Genomic DNA, 19414 nt, shown 5'->3' with positions numbered 1-19414 from the left:
TTTAATCTGTCTTTCTGTTTTAAAGTTAGTGTCTTTCCACTTAGACAGATAAAATTTAAGTTACACTTTTTTTGTATCTATCTGCTTAGTGCACACTGCAGTGGTTAGGTTATTAAATCATTTTTTCATCTTACCTTTAAACATCTATTGCAAGACCACCAGTTATTGGAGAGCCCACATTCTGCCTCTTGATAGTCATCTTGGGATTAGTGCTTCTGTTTTCTCCTGGTGAGAGAAGAAGCACAGGGGCATTATTTCCTGGACACTGCTGATCACTGGAAAGCCTAATTGCTTCATAGGTAACAGCTTCGAATTCGTGCTTATATTCTGCTCCTGGTGAAAGAAGGAGCAGAGTGCATTCATTCCTGACTGTTTCTGGTCGGGCCAATGAGTGTCTCTGCTTGAAGTTCCTGATTGGTCTGGTTGCTGTTCAAGGCATCTACCAGGAAAAGGCTACAACAAGCCTACAGAACTTTGCATCATCTGAGACAAGACTGTGGAGCACCAAACAGGCTGTGTTCTGCTTCTCATCTTGGGACTGGTGCTAATGTTTTGTTTCTGGTGAGAGAAGAAGCAAAGGAGAATTGCATCCCAGCAGAGTGAAGCTGTGGTGAGACCAGCACTAGTAGTAGCCAGGCAGTAGCCATTCATATGACTCCCCTCTTTTTATCATTATTGGCAAGCTAATTATTTATTTTGAGTAAGTACTGCTTGATTTGTTTCTAACTTCAGAATATCTACCTAAATACTTTATTCTTAAATTTTCAGGGTCTATGTATTAGTTTCCCCTCAAGTGTTTGGCAGTGCCCTGTGCAGATGCAGACACCTTGGGTGACATTTTTCCTGAAAAAGCACAACTGAAATTTCATCAATACCTAGTTGCACACATGACAACTAGTTGTCAGTGACAAGCACTGTCCCCAGGGTTCCAAACTGGATACTCCTGACAGTCCTTTATATTCTCACCCCAACTGTCTCAATAAAAAAGGGTCTGTTGCCATGAATATGAACTTTCTCACTATCTCCGCTACTAGCTTGGCGGATATGGACATACTGAGGTAATATAGAAATTGCCTCATGTTTACTGACAACTAGTTAATTCTCAAACAAACTGATATAGTATGTGAGAGATGTATTTACACAATATCACTGGAGGCAAAGCTCTCACATAAAAGTACTCATGTCAATAAAGTTGTCAGTAGAACAGATGCTGCACCATTACACACAATTCGCAGCAGATAAATAGACCCACATATGCTGGGGCACTTAAATGTAACCTTCTAAAACCCCAAAGACCTCCTAGATGAAGTACACATAACAAATACCCTCAGTAGCACCAAATGCACTATTTCAAAACAATAGCCACATCAACACATAGAGCCACATCTCCTGGAGCCTCTACCTATAAGCCCATAAGGCAAGCCATCAAACAATCCAACATTCTAGTCATTGGGGACTCCCTCTCCCCAGGCTGATTAAGGAGAAAGTCAAGGTCAGTTGCTTATCAGGGGTTAGGATCCACCACATTATGCATGCACTCATGTCACTGGACCACAAGTACCAGTATGACTGAGTCATAGTCCATGTGGGAGTAAATGACCTGACATGTACCTCGCTAGACTATATGAAGATAGACATCATGGAACTCTTGGAATATGTGCCTCAGGCTGGTATGAGCCAAGAATTGAGCAGCAATTTACCCTCTACAAGGATGGTGCCGTAATACGAACAAAAGATGACTGACTTTAATATATGGCTTAGTTTCTGGAGTCATTCTAAGGGGGTGCAATATTTGTCAGCATGGAAGGAGATGGTCAACAGATCATGCTGCTTTGCCACAGATGGTCTGCATCTCTCCCCTCTAGGCTTTCAAATATTAGCTTAAACATTGTGCTGCCCCATAGTGGCTTTTTTAGGCAACGCCAAACTGAAAGTACTTCTGACATAGAAAATCAAAACCAAGAAAATCTAAAGGTATTACTGCTCAATGCTAGGAGTCTAAACAAAAAACTCCGCTCCCTAGAAGCTCTCTTCACCCTAGAGAATGCTGACGTCTGTGCAGTCACCGAGACATGGTTTAAAGATGCAGAGAGCACACCAACAGTGCAAGGTTATAATGCCTTCCACACATTTAGACCAGCTACTACACAGACAGGGACAAAAGATGGACGTGTTTCTATTTACATCAGAAATAAATATACCTCAAGGCTGGTAAAACAGGACAATGCCCTTGAGCTGTTCCATGTTCAAATCACTGTAGGCAAAATCCAATACCACTTCCTTGGAAGCTATAGGTCCCCCTCTATGACCCAGGAAACCCATACCATGTATTTAAACTTACTGGAAAAACTCACCATCCAACTCAATACCATAATCATGGGTGACTTTAATTACATCACTATTAACTGGGAATCCTATACTACACCAAACGTACAAGCACAGAGAGTTCTGGATTTTATAAACACAAACTCCCAGGACCAGATAGTCAATACACCAACCAGGGGTGCAACCATACTGGATCTGGCCCTCACTAATATGGGAGAGGGATGCACACCCCTACTGTAATGTCTTCAATGGTAAGGTCAGACCACAAAGTTATTTCCTTTGAATTAAAAATAAAACCTGGATCCCCAGCTAAACCTGGAATATTCAGGAACTACTCTAAGACTAACCTCCTGCTATTAAGTGATAACCTGGCAAAATATCAAGCCCCCATAAACCCTGAGAACACTGCTGCCTATGCAGAACTATTCACAGACATCCTGTACAAACATGCTGTACCCACCAGGAAGAAGTACAGAACTAACTCAAAAAACAAGTCACCCTGGTGGAATCACAAAATTAATAGGCTGTATAACAGAAGGAAGAAAATCATGGCAAAAATTAGGAGGTGCAGCACCCAGCAGGGTACAAACACTCTTATCAAACTAAACAAACAACTCAGAGAACAAATAAAGTCCAACAAAGTCAAATATGAGGTAATTCTGGCCTCCCAGGCCAAGGACAACCACAAGGCATCATTTAGCTATATCCGCAACCTCAAAGGCAATACACAATTGTGTGCAGAGCTCATTGTAAACGGATCCACCTATACTGAGCCAGAAGATAGAGCAAACCTACTGGCCAACAGATTCAGCTCGAACTTTCCAGCTGTTTCCCCTCTACCTTTCCCCGGGAAGTACCATCAAATATAACCACCTCTCCCCTCCTATGACTAGGGAACAGGTCCTTAATGCAGTATCTAAGGCCAAGAACACTGCATCAATGGGCCCAGACAATATCCCAGAATACCTTCTAAATAGCCTGAAACATGACCTATCAGGTCCTCTGGAATTGCTATTTAAATGTAGCCTCCAAACAGGCTTTGTGCCTCATGAATGCAGAACAGCAACAGTCATCCCTCTGCACAAAGGTGGGCCATCTACAGACCCTGGAAACTACAGACCCATAAGTCTCACTAGTCTTATATGTAAAGCCATGGAAAGAATTATCATGAAAATGATCAATAGCAATATAGTAAACCTCCAGACACTGGACCCAACCCAACTGGGTTTTGTCAAGGGCAGGTCATGCCTACTCAACCTAGTGGACTTCTTTAAGAAGGTCACCAAAGCAAAGGATGAGGGCAAAATGGTTCACACTGCCTACCCTGATTGACCTGGCTAAGGCATTTAACACAATAGCCCATTTGGGCATTGTAGACAAACTCAAGAGATTAGGAACAAACCTGTATGTCACCTGGTAGACAGCCAACTGGCTCACAGACAGGACCCAGCAAGTTAAAACTGGAGAGTATACCTCTACAAAGAGGCCAGTCACAAGTGGAGTCCCTCAGGAATCAATCATTGGACCGCTCCTTTTTGGCATTTACATCTCTGAAGTCAAGGCCAATGTCAATGGTCTCTGGCTGACTAAATTTGCAGATGACTGCTGACACAAATGTTCTCCAGGAAGGGCTAACATACACAAACAACTGGTGTCAAAGCCATGGATTAAAACTAAATGCCAAGAAATGCATAATAGTATCCTTCGGGAAGTCATCCACCCCTGGTAATTACCATATTGACAACAAACCCCTTAGAGCTGACCCAGTAATCAGATCCTTAGAGACAAACATAGACAGTAATCTAGCCTTTGACCATCACATGTTTACAGTACTGAGAAAATCATTCTATGCTGCGCAACTTATAAACAAAAGTATGGCTAAGTCCAGGGAAGCCACTGTATTCAGCATTCATTAGACCTATCATTGAGTACAATGCCCCCTTTGGTATGTACCTAACCAGGCATATCCAACAACTGGAATGTCCACAGGTTACTCACTAAAAGAATACAGGGCATAAGTAAAATATCCTGTGCAGACCACCTCAAGGCCCTATCCCTGAATTCTGTCTCCTAGAGGCTTTTGAGGGGAGATCTATGCCTTGCATACAGGGCATTGTCAGACCCCACTCTGATGGACCTCCTGCATATCCAAATAACAAACAGCACCAGAATTACCCATTCTAAAGACTGAAACGTTGCCTGTGATATAAATAGGACCTACTGGAGAGACATGAATGTATCCCAGAGACTACCCCATCTCTGGAACAGGCTCCACATCCATGTGAACCACAGTTCCTCCCTAACGCAATTCAAGTGCAACTTGGACAACTGGATAGGGAACAGGAAATTCATCCCTCGTTTAGCACCTATGTCTCTAATGGACATAGGCAACCTGTAAAAGTTTCATCTCCCAGTCCCCTGCTTGTAAATGTTTCATCTCCCAAGGCCCTGCTTACACTTATCAAGGGTATCAAAACTTGTCAGAGATTTGGGATGCATGGCTAGGGTTAAAAAGGTTTTGTGGTCGTTAGCCTACTAAACACTTATGAACCTATGAAGCTATGAACATTGCATCTTCTGTTTTACATTGAAAAATCATATTATGGTCTCCTCCACCTGCTGCATTCTAATATGTTCATTTCCAGCTGTTTTGTGTTATGTACATATATATATATATATATATATATATATATATGTGTGTGTGTGTGTGTGTGTGTGTGTGTGTATACATATGTATTATTTGTAATTTAAAAGACTTTTTTGAAGGTCTCAGCTTAAATTTGTATTTTCCTTACATTATGTATTTCTCTGTGGGGTTATTTTTATTGTTTCATCCTATGTTTGTAGTTTCTTAGATTATGTTTTCTCTGTAACTAGTGGGGCTTTCCTCCTGGACCTCTGCTGAAAATGGGTTACTCAGCCAGACAGACTGTCCCGATAAACAAACATAAAATAAAATAAAATAAATTTTTCTTTTACAGAAGTATTTCTATCTTTGAGTATAACGACTACACCTCTGCTTCACAGACATCACTCTAGATCAGTGATGGCGAACCTATGACACGCCACGATGTGTTGGGTGAAACACCAGCATTCACCAACACAAGAGTTAACAAAGAAACCGAATGAACAAAAATACAAGAAATATGCGACCATGCAATAAAAACTCAGAAACAAAAAAAGTCATTAATTGATATTATACAATGACTGCCTATTTGTATTCCGAAACGTGCACGCTGATTGGCCAGCCCAACAAGCGTGCTCGTTGTAAATCTGACTTGTACTAATGGAAAAAGATCTGGTCGCCCAGACTTTTTACATTAGTATAAGTCTTGATTTTTTTTTTGTGTTGGGTAGCAATGGAGAATGGAAGAGCTCCGGTGCTGTAATCTCGCTATGTTATACATTTAACATAGCGAGATATCTTAAAAAAAAAAAAAAAAAAAAGCAACAGAGATCTTCCTTTCTCTGTTGCTTTTTTAAAGACATCTCACTAAGTTAAACTCGTTTAACATAGCGAGACAGCTTTAAAAAAGGGAACAGAGATCTTCCTTTCTCCATTGCTTTTTTAAAAGATATCTCGCTATGTTACACTCTTTTAACATAGAGAGACAGCTTTAAAAAAGCAACAGAGATCTTCCTTTCCCCGTTGCTTCCTCTATACACAGCTCTGATGTTCTGCGTAAGCATACGCATGCGCAGTACATCAGCAAAAACCCCAGGATAGCGGAAAACCACGGAAGGGGACTACGCAAGTATTATACAAAGGCATTATTTAAGAAAAGTAAGTCTTTTTTTTCTTAAATAATGTCATTGTATAATACCAACAACCCATGTCTGGGTGTGGATAATGCTAGATTTACCCACAGTTGTCTTTGTTTGGCCACTCGAGCTTCACCCTTGTGACCAAACCACACCAACAATTGGTAAATCTAGCATTACCCACACCCAGACGTGGGTTATTGCTTAATTAATCATATCAAATGCAATGTGTTCCATATTTTTTCAGTTCACTTCAAAATTACTATTAAAAGTAGGATAATTTTTGGTGCACTATTTTAAGCTCAATTATCAGTTTACTTATAGGTTCATAGGTTGATACTGGACGTTGATACTGGACTATCTGCCCTAGGGCATTTATAAGCCTAGCCAGAGTGTGTTTGGCTTTCGCCTCCCTTTTAGATTAGTTAACTGTGCCTCTGTATAGTAGGTCACAGAAGATAGCCCTTTTAAGGTTAGTTTACTGTGCCTCTGTCTAGCAGGGACATAGAAGAGATCCCAGGGGTAAACTTACGATCTCCCATCCACCCGTCAAGATTTCTCTTGAAGAGGGTCAGTGAGGGGCTCTGCCTAACATGAATTGGGATTCTGTTCCAGAGTGAGGGTGCCTCTGGGATATGAATCTGTCCCTCCAGCATGTCCTATTTATTGCTGTGCTGAGGTTTAAGTCCCTGGAGCGTGTAGCTCTGAGGGATTTGGATTTCCTGAGGTGGAGCATGTCCATTAATTCTGGGTTAGACATGGCTTTGTACGTCAGGCATAAGTCGCCTCTGAGTAGGCGGTAAGCAACTGAGTAGAGCTGGAGTTTCTTTAGTCAAACTGCATAGGGCATCTGTTTGAGGCCCTTGATCCTCTTGGTGAGGTACTTTTGGGGTCTCTCCAGTTGCTGCAGGTGTCGGGTAAGGTACATCCCAAATGGGGCATTGTATTCAATTATGGGACTGATGAGTGATGAGTAGAGGGGCACAATGACCTCTCTTGATCTAGATGTGAACCCTTTTGTAATAAGGTGGGCTATATAGAAGGTCTTTCTAACCACTTTGGCAACATGATTGTCAAAGGAAAGATTACTATCTACTTGGGTCCCCAAATCCCTAATTACTTCTTCTGTACTTAATGCAATACCACCTATGTGGTAATTTGTGGGCACTTTGTTTTTCCCAAAGGGGATGACTATGCACTTTTTGGCATTTAGCTTGAGGCCGTGGCTCTGGCACCAGGTATCCGTCTCTGTGAGACCCTTTGGGAGGATGCTTGTGTCAGCCGGAGAGTCGATTATGGCTCCCAGTTTGCAGTCATCTGCGAACTTGGTCAGCCATAGTCCTCCCGTGTTAGCCTGTACCTCAGAGATGTATATACCGAACAAGAGAGGTCCCAGGACTGAGCCTTGTGGGACGCCACTTGTAACTGGTTTAGAGTATGACATGGCACCTGCAATTCTGACCATATGGGTTCTATCCCTGTGCCAGTTTGCTATCCATTTTGTGACATAGGGGTTGATATTTAAGCTGGTGAGCTTATTTATGATGCCCGAGTGGGGTATTGTGTTGAAGGCTTTTGAGAGGTCCAGGTAGGCTGTGTGGACTACCTTCCCCTCATCTATGGCCTTGGTAACTGTTTCAAAGAAGTCAGCTAGGTTTAAGAGGCAAGATCTGCCCTTAACAAAGCCGAATTGGGTAGGATCCAGTGTCTGGAGGTTCCCAATGTCTTTGTTTATGAGTTCCATGATGATACGCTCCATAGCTTTGCAGACCAGACTAGTCAGGCTTATAGGGCTATAGTTTCCGGGGTCTGTTGTGGCACCACCTTTGTGGAGTGGGACCACTGTTGCTGTACGCCATTCTTTGGGTACATATCCTGTAGTAAGGCTGAGATTGAACAGTGACTTTATGTGAGGGTTCAGTTCTTCTTGGAGCTCGTGTAAGACGCAGATCGGGACACATTGATGTGGTGTTTTTTGCTTTGGAGAGGGCAGCTTTCACCTGTGCATCTGTGATATCAGGGAGGCTACATTCTGTTGGGATAGACATTTGCTCTTTTGGGGGGGAAGGGGGGGAGAGGTTTGCACTGAACATGTCAGCCAGGATGTTGGCAATGTCTGTGGGTTCAGTGTATTTTTTGTCATTTTGCACTAACTCAGAGCATATCTGGGAGTTGCCACCCAGATTCCTGACATAACTAAAGAAGGCCTTGTGATTATCTTTAGCGTTTTGGGCAATTTTCTTTCGAAGCTGGCCTTAGATGATTTTATGAGGGATCATAGTTTTTTGCTAGCACTGATCAGAGATGCCTTCCCTTTTTGGGATTTTGCTCTATCATGTAGTAGCTTCCTCCTTCTGTTGTATAGCTTATTTATGGCTGGGGTCCACCAGACAGGTCTCCTGCCTTTGGAGGAGTGAGTCTTGGTTTTATTTGGGATAGCACGATCCATGCATTCCTATAGGTGGCCATAGAATGCATTTGTAAAGGATTCTGCGGTTCGGGCAGTATTTTCCACTGGCCCGGGGGCTTTGAAGGATTCCACCTCGGTTTTGAGAAGTGTGAAGTTTGCTTTTGAGAAATTTTTCACTGTGGTTTCCTTGGCTGGGGGTGGGGACGGGATATGGATGTCCAGTGAAATTAATTTATGGTCTGATCTTACCAATGAGGGGTTTACCTCTGGTGTGGAACATAGAGTCCCCATGTTGGTGATGACCAGGTCCAATATGTTGTCCCCTCTTGTGGAAGTGGTGACCAGTTGTTCCATAGCGTTTGAGTTTATAAATTCCAGGAACCGTTGGGCGAGGGTGTTGGGGCTTGAGTAGTTTTCCCAATCAATGTTTGGGTAGTTGAAGTCACCCAATATTATGGTGTTTGGAGAGACCTTCATATTCTCCAGAGTTCTCAGGAAAGCCGAGTGGGGTTCCTATGTTTGGGAGGGTGATCTGTAGCAGGCTACAAACTGAAAGGCAGTTTTTCCCACTGTTAGTTGCACATGGATGGTCTCCGATGCTTTGTGCAATACCACTAACCTGGAGGTGTGGGTATCTTTGATGAATATGGATACTCCTCCTTCTTTTTTGATTCGGTCCGAGTTTTGGGGCCGAAAAGCATGGTATGAGTTATAACCTGGTAGTGCTGGGGTGCTCTCGGGAGCCTTGGACCAGGTTTCTGTTACTGCACAGATATCGATATTCTCCATACTAAGGAGAGCCTCGAGTGCGTGCATCTTGAGGTTTAGACTTCTGGTGTTGAGCAGCATTACCCTTAGTTTGTGTTGTCTATGGAGGTGGGTTTGTCTTTTGAGCCTTGCTTAAAAAAGGCACTATGGGGGTGGCAAGAGCCTTAGCCAGTATTTGAAAGCCTAGGGGTGACAGGTGCAAGCCATCCCTAGCGAAGCAACGTGGCTTGTCAAGCATGTCATCCCAGGCTGACAGACACTGGATCCACTTTGAATGACACCAATACTTTAGCCAATTGTTAAAATTGATCATTTTGTCTTTATATTGTGGCATCATTCTTGGTGAGGGCAAGATGCTACTCAAGATCAGGGTCATACCGGCCTGGGCTACATGATCAGAGAGCTCCTCTATGTCTCTTTTCATATAGTCCAGGGAGGTACGTCTCAAGTCATTCACACCACCATGGACAATGACGGAGTCATATTTGTACTTGCTTTGGAGTGATCTGAGTGTTTGCGTTATGTGGCGGATCCTGGCAGCTGACAGGCAGCTTACAGTGACCTTCTCCTTGTTCAGTCTGGTGAGTGGGATGTCAGTGTGTCTGACAAAAGAGTCGCCTATTACAAGTGTATTAGTTGTGTTGTTTAGCCTTAAGGGCTGTGACTGTGTGGCACACTGACTTTGTGAAATATGTGATACGTGGGTATTGTTGTGGGGTAGTGGTTGCTTGGATGTCTATTTTGGAGCTCTCTGCTGCTTTGGCAGATTTTTATTTAGAGCCTCCAAGTATGTTTTTGTGTATTTATGTGTTTGGTTTGCTGATGGGATAGGTCTATGTGAGACTGGATTTGTGGTGTGTGTGGATACCTTCTCCTCCTGACTGACTGTGCCAGTTCTGGGTTGAGAGAGCTCAGCCTCCAGTTTGGCTGTATAGTTGCATGTCTCACATATATTTGAGCTTGTTGGGAGGAGGAGAGGGTGGTCTGTGTACATAAGGCAATTGTAACATTGCCTCAAGATTTCCAGATTCACTAACTGGACTGGAGAGTAAATCTGAAACTGACTTTTGGACAGGCCAGATAGTATAAGGAACTGCTTTTTGACTGATCAGAAAGGACCAATAGGGAGCCAAGTACTTATAAAGAGTATAAGAGGGTGAGTAGTGCTTTAGTTCGTCAGTGTTTACTTATAAGATTTGAGCAAGTGTAGGGCTTTAGAAGGAAAATAGAGTGCTTACTTTGAGAGTTAGAACAGTTCTAAGGGAAAAAGTGAAGAGTAGACTTTGTGGATCCGGGAATAGTTTAAACCCGTTTAAGCGGAGCTGCCCGATGCTGCGCTGTGCGCAAAACCGCGCAAATGCGGGTTTTAAAGCAGGGAAACTGAAAAAGATAGGAATTGACTCAAAACGGCCAATAAGCTACTAGATTCTGGGCTGAGACCACTCCTCCAGGGACAGATAGGCTGCTCAAAGCTCCCCACTCTCACTGGTGAACAGAGAAGCTTCCTCCTATCCAAGTAAGGATATGGGCAACACAGGAACCTATACCACAGTCCGGAATTCAGCAAAGCCTGAAATCTGGACTAATCTAGTTCAGCAAGGCGGGAAAAAAGAATATTTTTGGGGGGGTTTTTTTGCAGTAATTAACAGAAAATCACACCGAAAACACTTTAAATGCTATGAGCAGGCTAGCGCACTTGAGTGTGTAGCCTACAACAGTTAATAATCCAGGTGCAATTAACCATAGGCAAGACTGCTCTGCAATTTGTAGCATGTTACAGGCCACCCTCTCAAACTCAGGAACCTCACATGGCCTTCCTGAAAACACTGGAGGGGATAAATGTATCTCCAAACACCATCATACTAGGTGACTTCAACTACCCTAATATAGACTGGGAACACTACTCAAGCCCAAACAGTCTAGCCCAAAGGTTCCTGGAGTTCATAAACTCAAATGCCATGGAACAACTAGTCACCATCCCCACAAGAGGAGAAAACATACTTGATCTCATCATCACGAACATGGGATCACAATGTTCAACACCGAAGTATACCCCTCACTGGTGAGATCAGATCATAAACTAATCTCGCTGGAGGTCCTCATCCCGCCCCACCTGAAATAAAAAGACCACAGTGATAAACTTCTCAAAAGCCGACTTCACACTTCTAAAAACTAGTGTGGTCTCCTTTAAGGCCCCTGAGCCGGTGGTAAACATTACTCAAACCGCTGAATCACTTACAAATGCCTTCTACCAGCACCTACAGGACTGCATGGATCAGGCAATCCCAAACAAAACTAAGACTCTCTGTACCAAAGGCAAGCGTCCAGTCTGGTGGACCCCAGCCATAAACAAGCTCTACAACAAAAGGAGGAAGCTACTACAAGATAGAGCAAAATCCTTGAAAGGTAAGACACCTTTGATCATTATAAGTAAAAACTAAGAGCTCTCATAAAATCATCCAAGGCAAATTTTGAGAGAAAAATCGCCAAGGACTCAAAAGACAATCATAAGTCCTTCTTTAGCTATGTTAGAAACCTAGGAGGAAACTCCCAGATATGCTCAGAATTAGTTCAAAATGATGTGAAGATTACTGAACCTACAGACATTGCCAACATACTGGCTGACAGGTTCAGTGCTAACTTCTCCCAAAAGGAGAGATATCTATACCAGAGGATTGTAGCCCCCCAACATCTCTAAAGCCCAGGTGAGAACTGCTCTCTCCAAGGCAAAAAACACAGCATCCATGGGACCGGATGGTGTCCCCGGCTGTGTGCTCCACGAACTCAATGAGGAATTAAACCCGCAGTTAGGACAGCTGTTTAATCTTAGCCTCACCTCAGGATACGTACCCAAGGAGTGGCGCATGGCGACTGTGGTCCCGCTACACAAGGGCGGTGCCTCCACCGACCCTGGAAATTACCGTCCCATTAGCTTGACAAGCCTTATCTGCAAAGCCATGGAGAGGATAATAATGGAACTCATAAATAAAGACATAGGGAACTTGCAGACTTTGGATCCAACCCAGTTTGGCTTTGTCAAAGGCAGATCATGCCTTTTAAACTTGGTTGACTTTTTCGAAACAGTCGCCAAGGCCATTGATGAGGGTAAGGCAGTCCATACAGCCTACCTCGACCTGGCAAAGGCCTTCGACACAATACCCCACTCAGGTATCATCGAAAAACTCATCAGCTTGAATGTAAACCCATACATCACAAGATGGGTTGCAAACTGGCTAAGTGACAGAACCCACAGGGTCAGAGTTGCTGGCGCCATGTCAGACTCAAAGCCGGTCATAAGTGGTGTCCCACAGGGCTCAGTCCTGCGTCAACTCTTGTTCGGCATCTACTTTTCTGAAGTACAACCAAACACAGGAGGGTTATGGCTGACAAAGTTTGCAGATGACTGCAAACTGGGCGCCATTGTCGAAAACACATCTGACACAGATATCCTTCAGAAGGGCCTCACAGAAACGGATAACTGGTGCCAGAGCCATTGCCTAAAGTTAAACGCCAAGAAATACATAGTCATACCCTTCGGGAAAAACAAGGTTACCCCTAGCTACCATATAGGTGGCAATCCACTGAGCACAGAAGAAGTTATCAGGGATCTGGGGACCCAGGTTGACAGTAACCTTTCGTTTGACACTCACGTTGCTAAAGTAGTTAGGAAGACCTTCTACATTGCCCACCTGATCATGAAGGGATTCACATCTAGATCAAAGGAGGTCATCGTCCCCCTGTACTCATCACTCATTAGACCAATGATTGAGTACAATGCCCCATTCGGAATGTATCTGACCCGACACCTGCAGCAGCTGGAAAGGCCCCAAAAGTTCCTCACCAAAAGGATAAAGGGTCTCAAAAATATGTCTTATGCTGCCCGACTGAAAGAACTCCAGCTCTATTCAGTCGCATACCGCTTGCTCAGAGGTGACCTGTGCCTGACATACAAGGCCATGTCAAACCCAGATTTGATGAATATGCTTCACCTCAAAAAATCTAGATCCCTCAGAACCACAAGGGCGGGAGACTTAAACCTTGACACGGTTATTAATAGAATGTGCTGGAGGGACAGATTCATCACCCAGAGACTCCCTACGCTGTGGAACAAAATCCCGGTACATGTGAGGCAGAGCACCTCGCTGGCCTTGTTCAGGAGGAATCTTGACCAATGGATGGGAGATCGCAGATATACCCCAGGGATTACTTCAGTGTCACTGCTTGACAGAGGCACAGCAAAATAATAGGCATAGTTTTCTCCAAACTAAAGGGGTGGCGAAAGCCACATAACTATGGGCTAGGCTTATAAATGCCCCTGGGCAGATAGCCTAGTATGAACCTATGAACGACTTTAAAACGATTTTAAGAAGTGCAAACTGTAAAAAGCAGGTAAGGCAAATACAATTTTAGCTTTTTAAACACAAAACAGTTAGAACTCGCTTTTTAGGTGGGAAAATGCAGTCGGAGCAAAAATCAGAGACAAAAATACTTAGATCTGTTGAAAGTCTCTCTTAGGTCTCTCTGTTGCCTGTACCACTCTGCTGGACACTGCTTGTTTTCTCTATTGTAAAGTCACTGATTTTTACATTCCAGACAGCTTCCAAGGCACAGGCAAAGTATGTGACTGTCTTCATTAAGTATTAAATATTTTGTACAACAGCAGAAACATATACATCAATTATACAGACAAATGAAGGAAGGAGATAAACTAGCAAATATCTAGCTAAAAACGTAATCCATCCAGTTTTAAACGTCAACATACAAGGAAAGTAAATATAACATTTAAAAAAGCCCATGTTCCTCGAAGTTTCATATTGAAAGGGTCTGTCACACATTCCGCGTTAGGAGTTTGTTAACTGATATTCATGGTAAATAGAAATGAATCATACTGATTCATAAAAGTTCTTTTTAAGGGTAAACTCAGGACATCTAAACCACCTTGTGACCTTCCTAGTTGACGTTGTTAGTAAGTAGGCCATTAATATGTGTTCCATATTATGACAGGTAGTTGGTGTTCCTCATTTTTGGAACGAAAGGCCGAATGCTACGGCTGCAAAAATGAATAACCAACATCAACACGTCTCGAACCCCCGTCGACGGCTCAAAGCAGAACTCTAGGCAGACGCGCTTCCGAGTCTTGGGATCACGAGAGCCTGGTGCGGATCCGCGTGAGCGCGCACGATCGGAGTCACGCGACCAAGGACTAGGTGGCAGCGGCAGCGCGCATGGACGCTGTGTAACTCGCCAGCATAACGTGACGGGGCTGGAGTACAGAGAGCACCTGGCAACTGTCGGGGTGTACGACGGGCTGTTCCACGAGTCGATATGGTGAGTTGTTCTGCTGCAGGGAGAGGGGCCGCGCGTAGGGGCACTCGCCAGGTTGGGAGCTGGGATCGAAGACTGGAGCCACTCCCAGGCGAGGCCTCCCGTGATCCCAGGCCTGGAGTGTCCGCCGTGGGGTTGCAGTTATGTATGTTTATCCTGGCTTGTAGGAAGTCTGTGGACAGCAGGCAGTGTGCTGTGATGGGCTCCCCTCAAACTGGCAGTGTTTGTGACAGATGCTGACTCTCACTTGTCTCTGCCCCTACCGCTGTCTGGGGTCAGACTAAAAAGTTTAGTAACTCCCTCCGTGACTTTAACCTGTGTGGATGTATTTGATATATCCCAAACCCTCCGGGTTAACAAGCGGTTGTGTATGCCCTCCCTGCTAAACAACCACAGGAGCGGGGATTGAGGAGCACAGCCTCCACCTCGGAACGGATGTTTTGACGTTGGGCTTCAGACGTAGAGTTAAAACTTGTTTCCTTTACAGCCTTCCTTACTTGAGATACATACAGTTCCATGATCATAAAATGACACTTAGCAGTGCGTTTAATAATTTAATTGTTTAACACGCAACCCTGCAGTGGTATCAGCGCTGATGGACAGTAAGAATTAATAGTTTGATTCAGTCGGTGAATTAAATATGAATATGAACTGAAATACAGAGAAAGAAAACTTAGACTAAATGCATTGCTAAGAATCTCCCAGTTTGATATGTTTTCACTTTAGTAGACTAGAGTTTAGGTGGAAGTGCGATTGTTGTGTTAATTTTAATTAGTTTCTAAAAACTTGCAACTTTTAGTTGTCCTATATAGTAATTTTGTATGTAAGAGACTCCCACAGATGAACAAAATGCACATTTCTCTGTCAATTGCATCTCGCTTGGGAACATCTTTAACTGTTAAGTGTGCTGTAAAACTTTAATACCACTGAGTCATTATTATCGAAAACTGCTGTCTTCGCCCACAGTCTATACACCTTACCATAAGCGTCAGTAAGTAAAGGACTGTTGTCTTGTTGCATATTTTGGGGACCATTCTTATACGATCCAGTTTCAGAATGCACTGGTCTGTCTAGTCTGAGCCAAAGAAAATGCCTAAGTGCTGCTTTAGGCCTGCAGAAGCCATTGCCAATGTAGGGACATTATACTAATACTTACCTGCGATTTAGTAGTTAAATGCATTTTCTATAAAATATTTTGCTGAGTTGCAAATTCGTAAAAGCATAGCTGTTGAGTTTGCAGTTCTGCAGCAAGTGAAACATTGCTGTCTGATCAACAGTCTTCATTATGGCTGCAAAGCATTGGTGTTGGCCTTGACTTACTTTAGCTTTTAAATATGTTTGCTGAAGACAAACATATCATTATAAGGGTTGTCACAGATTGTAAAACTATACTGTGCTTCAGTGCGTATGAGTTAATGTTACCACTAGCTGGTAGTGTAGATCTCACTAGTATTACATTGATCCTAATAGAGTGTGAGAGCGTACACGACACTGCTTTGATATTTGTGGGGCATGAAATTAGGCAGCAACACTTGTAGTTGCAGAACATGACAGCAGTGCATTAGTAACTGTGATGTGGATATGCACAGCAGTGCATTAGTAACTGTGATGTGGATATGCACAGCAGTGCATTAGTGTTTGTCATTTGTGGCAATCTGTTTGACTGTTTGTGATTTGGGGTCATGGATTAGGTTCATAGGTTCATACTAGGCTGTCTGCCCTAGGGCATTTATAAGCCTAGCCAGAATGTGTTTGGCTTTCGCCACCCATTTTAAATTTATTTTGCTATGCCCTTTTTCGAGGTTAGTATACTGTGCCTCTGTCTAACAGTGACACAGAAGTGATACCCGGGGTAAACCTATGATCTCCCATCCACTCATCAAGATTCCTCTTGAAGAGAGTCAATGAGGGACTCTGCCTAACCTGGACTGGGATTTTATTCCAGAGTGAAGGGAGCCTCTGGGTTATGAATCTGTCCCTCCAGCATGTCCTATTTATTTCAGTGCTGAGGTTCAAGTCTCGGCGAGTAGCTCGATGGGATTTGGATTTTCTGAGGTGCAGCATGTCCATTAATTCGGGTTGGACATGGCTTTATGTCAGGCACAGATTGCCTCTGAACAGGCAGTATGCCACTGAGTAGAGCTGGAGTTTCTTTAACCGGGCAGCATATGGCATCTGTTTGAGCCCTTTGATCCTCTTGGTGAGGTACTTTTGGGGTCTTTCCAGTTGCTGCAGGTGTCTGGTAAGGTACATCCCAAAAGGGGCATTGTACTCAATTATGGGCCTGATGAGGGATGAGTAAAGAGGCACAATGACCTCCCCTGATCTAGATGTGAATCCCTTCATGATTAGGTGGGTTATATACAATGTTTTTCTAACCACTTTGGCCACGTGGTTGTCAAATGAGAGATTGCTATCAACTTGGGTCCCCATGTCCATAATTACTTTTTCTGTACTTAATGGATTACCACCTATGTGGTAATTTGTAGGCACTTTGTTTTTGCCAAAGGGGATGACTGTACACTTTTTGTCATTTAGCTTGAGGCCATGGCTCTGGCACCAGTTGTCTGTTTCTATGAGGCCCTTTTGGAGGATGCTTGTGTCAGCTGGAGAGTCGATTATGCGCCCAGTTTGCAGTCATCTGCGAACTTGGTCAGCCACAATCCTTCCGTGCTGGCCTGTACCTCCAAGAAATATATACCGAACAAGAGAGGTCCCAGGACTGAGCCTTGTGGGACACCACTTGTAACTGGTTTGGAGTCTGACATGGCTCCAGCAATTCTAACCATGTGGGTTCTGTCCTTGAGCCAGTTTGCAATCCATCTAGTGTCATAGGGGTTTATATTTAAGCTGGTGAGCGTATCTATAATGCCAGAATGGGGTATTGTATCGAAGGCTTTTGCGAGGTCCAGGTAGGCTGTGTGGACCACTTTCCCCTCGTCAATGGCCTTGGTGACTCTTTCAAAGAAATCAACCAGGTTTAAGAGGCAGGATCTGCCCTTAACAAAGCCAAACTGGGTAGGATCCAGTGTCTGTAGGTCCCCAATATCTTTATTTATGAGGTCCATGATGATCCTTTCCATAGCTTTGCAGACCAAGATAGTCAGGCTTATGGGGCGATAGTTTCCAGGATCCGTTGAGGCACCAACTTTATGGAGAGGGACCACTGTTGCTATACGCCACTCTTTGGGTACATGTCCTGTAGTAAGGCTGAGATTGAACAGTAGTTTTATGTTTGGGTTTAGCTCTTCTTGGAGTTCATGTAGGACGCAGCCAGGGACACCGTCTGGTCCCATTGATGCTGTGTTTTTTGCTTTGGAGAGGGCGGCTCTTACCTGAGCATCTGAGATGTCAGGGGGGCAGCACTCTGCTGGGATAGATATTTGCCCTTTTAGTGGGGGGGGGGGGGAGTTTGCGCTGAACCTGTCAGCTAGGATGTTGGCAATGTATGTGGGTTCAGTGTATTTTTTGTCATTTTGGACTAATTCTGAGCATATCTGGGAATTACCACCCAGGTTCCTAACATAACTAAAGAAAGCCTTGTGATTATCCTTGGTGTCCTGTGCAGTTTTTCTCTCGAAGCTGGCTTTAGACAATTTTATGAGTGCCCGTAGTTTTTTGCTAATACTGATCAGTGATGCCTTCCCTTTTTGGGATTTTGCTCTATCATTTAGTAGCTTCCTCCATCTATTGTATAGTTTGTTTATGGCTGGGGTCCACCAGACAGGACGTCTGCCTTTGGAGGATTGGGTCTTGGTTTTATTTGGGATCGCATGATCCATGCATTCCTGAAGGTGTTCATAGAATGCGTTTGTAAAGGATTCTGCGGTCTGGGCCATATTTTCCACAGGCCCGGGGGCTTTGAAGGATTTCACCTCGGTTTTGAGGAGTGTGAAATTTGCTTTAGAGAAGTTTTTCACTGTGGTTTTCTGGGCAGGGGGTGGGGTCGGGATGTGAATATCCAGTGAGATTAGTTTATGGTCTGATCTTACCAGTGAGGGATACACTTCTGGTCTGGAGCATAGAGTCCCCATGTTGGTGATGATCAGGTCCAGTATGTTTTCCCCTCTTGTGGGAGTGGTAACAAGTTGTTCCATAGCATTTGAGTTTATAAATTCTAGGAACCTTTGGGCTAGTGTGTTGGAGCTAGAGTAATGCTCCCAGTCTATGTTTGGGTAGTTTGGATCTTAATAGCAGAGCTTTGCTTCCTTTAGTGTATTGTAGAGCCTCATGGCTGTGCATTATAACTGTGGGTTATGGAACTATAGAGTGCTCCACTAGTGTTTAATTTGTGTAGCTGTATACCAGTACTTTGTGATGGTACCTGAAATGTTTGCATTGGTGGCTGTGGGTTATAGAGTGGTACAGCTCTGTGTTAATGTTTCAGAATTATTGAGCCTGAAATCCGTGCATTAGTGGCTGTGTGTTTCGTTTAATGTCTTTGCGTTACCTTGCAGGCACCGTGTAAGTGGTTGTGTGTTACAGAGCCAGATGGTAGTGCAGTAATGGCAGAGTTGTAGAAACTGATCTCAGGGCTTTTGTATTTTGTCAGTTGTGGAACCTGACAACACTATGTTAGTTACAGAGCATAACAATAGTGCTTCAGAGACTTTGGGTTATGAAGCCTGAAATCAAGTGCATTAGGTTAGTTTAAGCAAACTGATAATTGGCTGTGGTTATGGAGCCTGACAACGTTCATGACTGTGGGTTATAGAGCCTCACACCAGTGCATTATAGTTGGTCAGTTTTGGAGCCTGACAGCAGAGGCAGCCTTAGTGATTGTGGGCTGTAGCGCTTCACAACAGTGCAGTACTGTTTCTGAAT

The 19414-nt window shown here is 43.8% G+C and overlaps 1 protein-coding gene across 1 annotated transcript in view; it reads left to right on the top strand.

Annotated features, from left to right (window-relative positions):
* Window positions 1–14445: 14445 nt before the first annotated feature.
* VPS26A (VPS26, retromer complex component A) overlaps window positions 14446–19414 on the top strand; it is a 769921-nt gene continuing 764952 nt past the window's right edge. Inside the window, exon 1 of the mRNA XM_044056281.1 lies at window positions 14446–14593. Coding sequence (XP_043912216.1) covers window positions 14591–14593 — 3 coding nt within the window. The 5' untranslated portion in view covers window positions 14446–14590. The remainder of the gene's footprint in view (window positions 14594–19414) is intronic.

This window comes from Protopterus annectens, chromosome 14.part0 (genome assembly GCF_019279795.1).
Source record: "Protopterus annectens isolate FY-2018-M chromosome 14.part0, PAN1.0, whole genome shotgun sequence".
NCBI lineage: Eukaryota > Metazoa > Chordata > Ceratodontiformes > Protopteridae > Protopterus > Protopterus annectens.
Note: the sequence above shows the minus strand (reverse complement) of the source record. Positions and strands in the feature narration are given on the sequence as shown.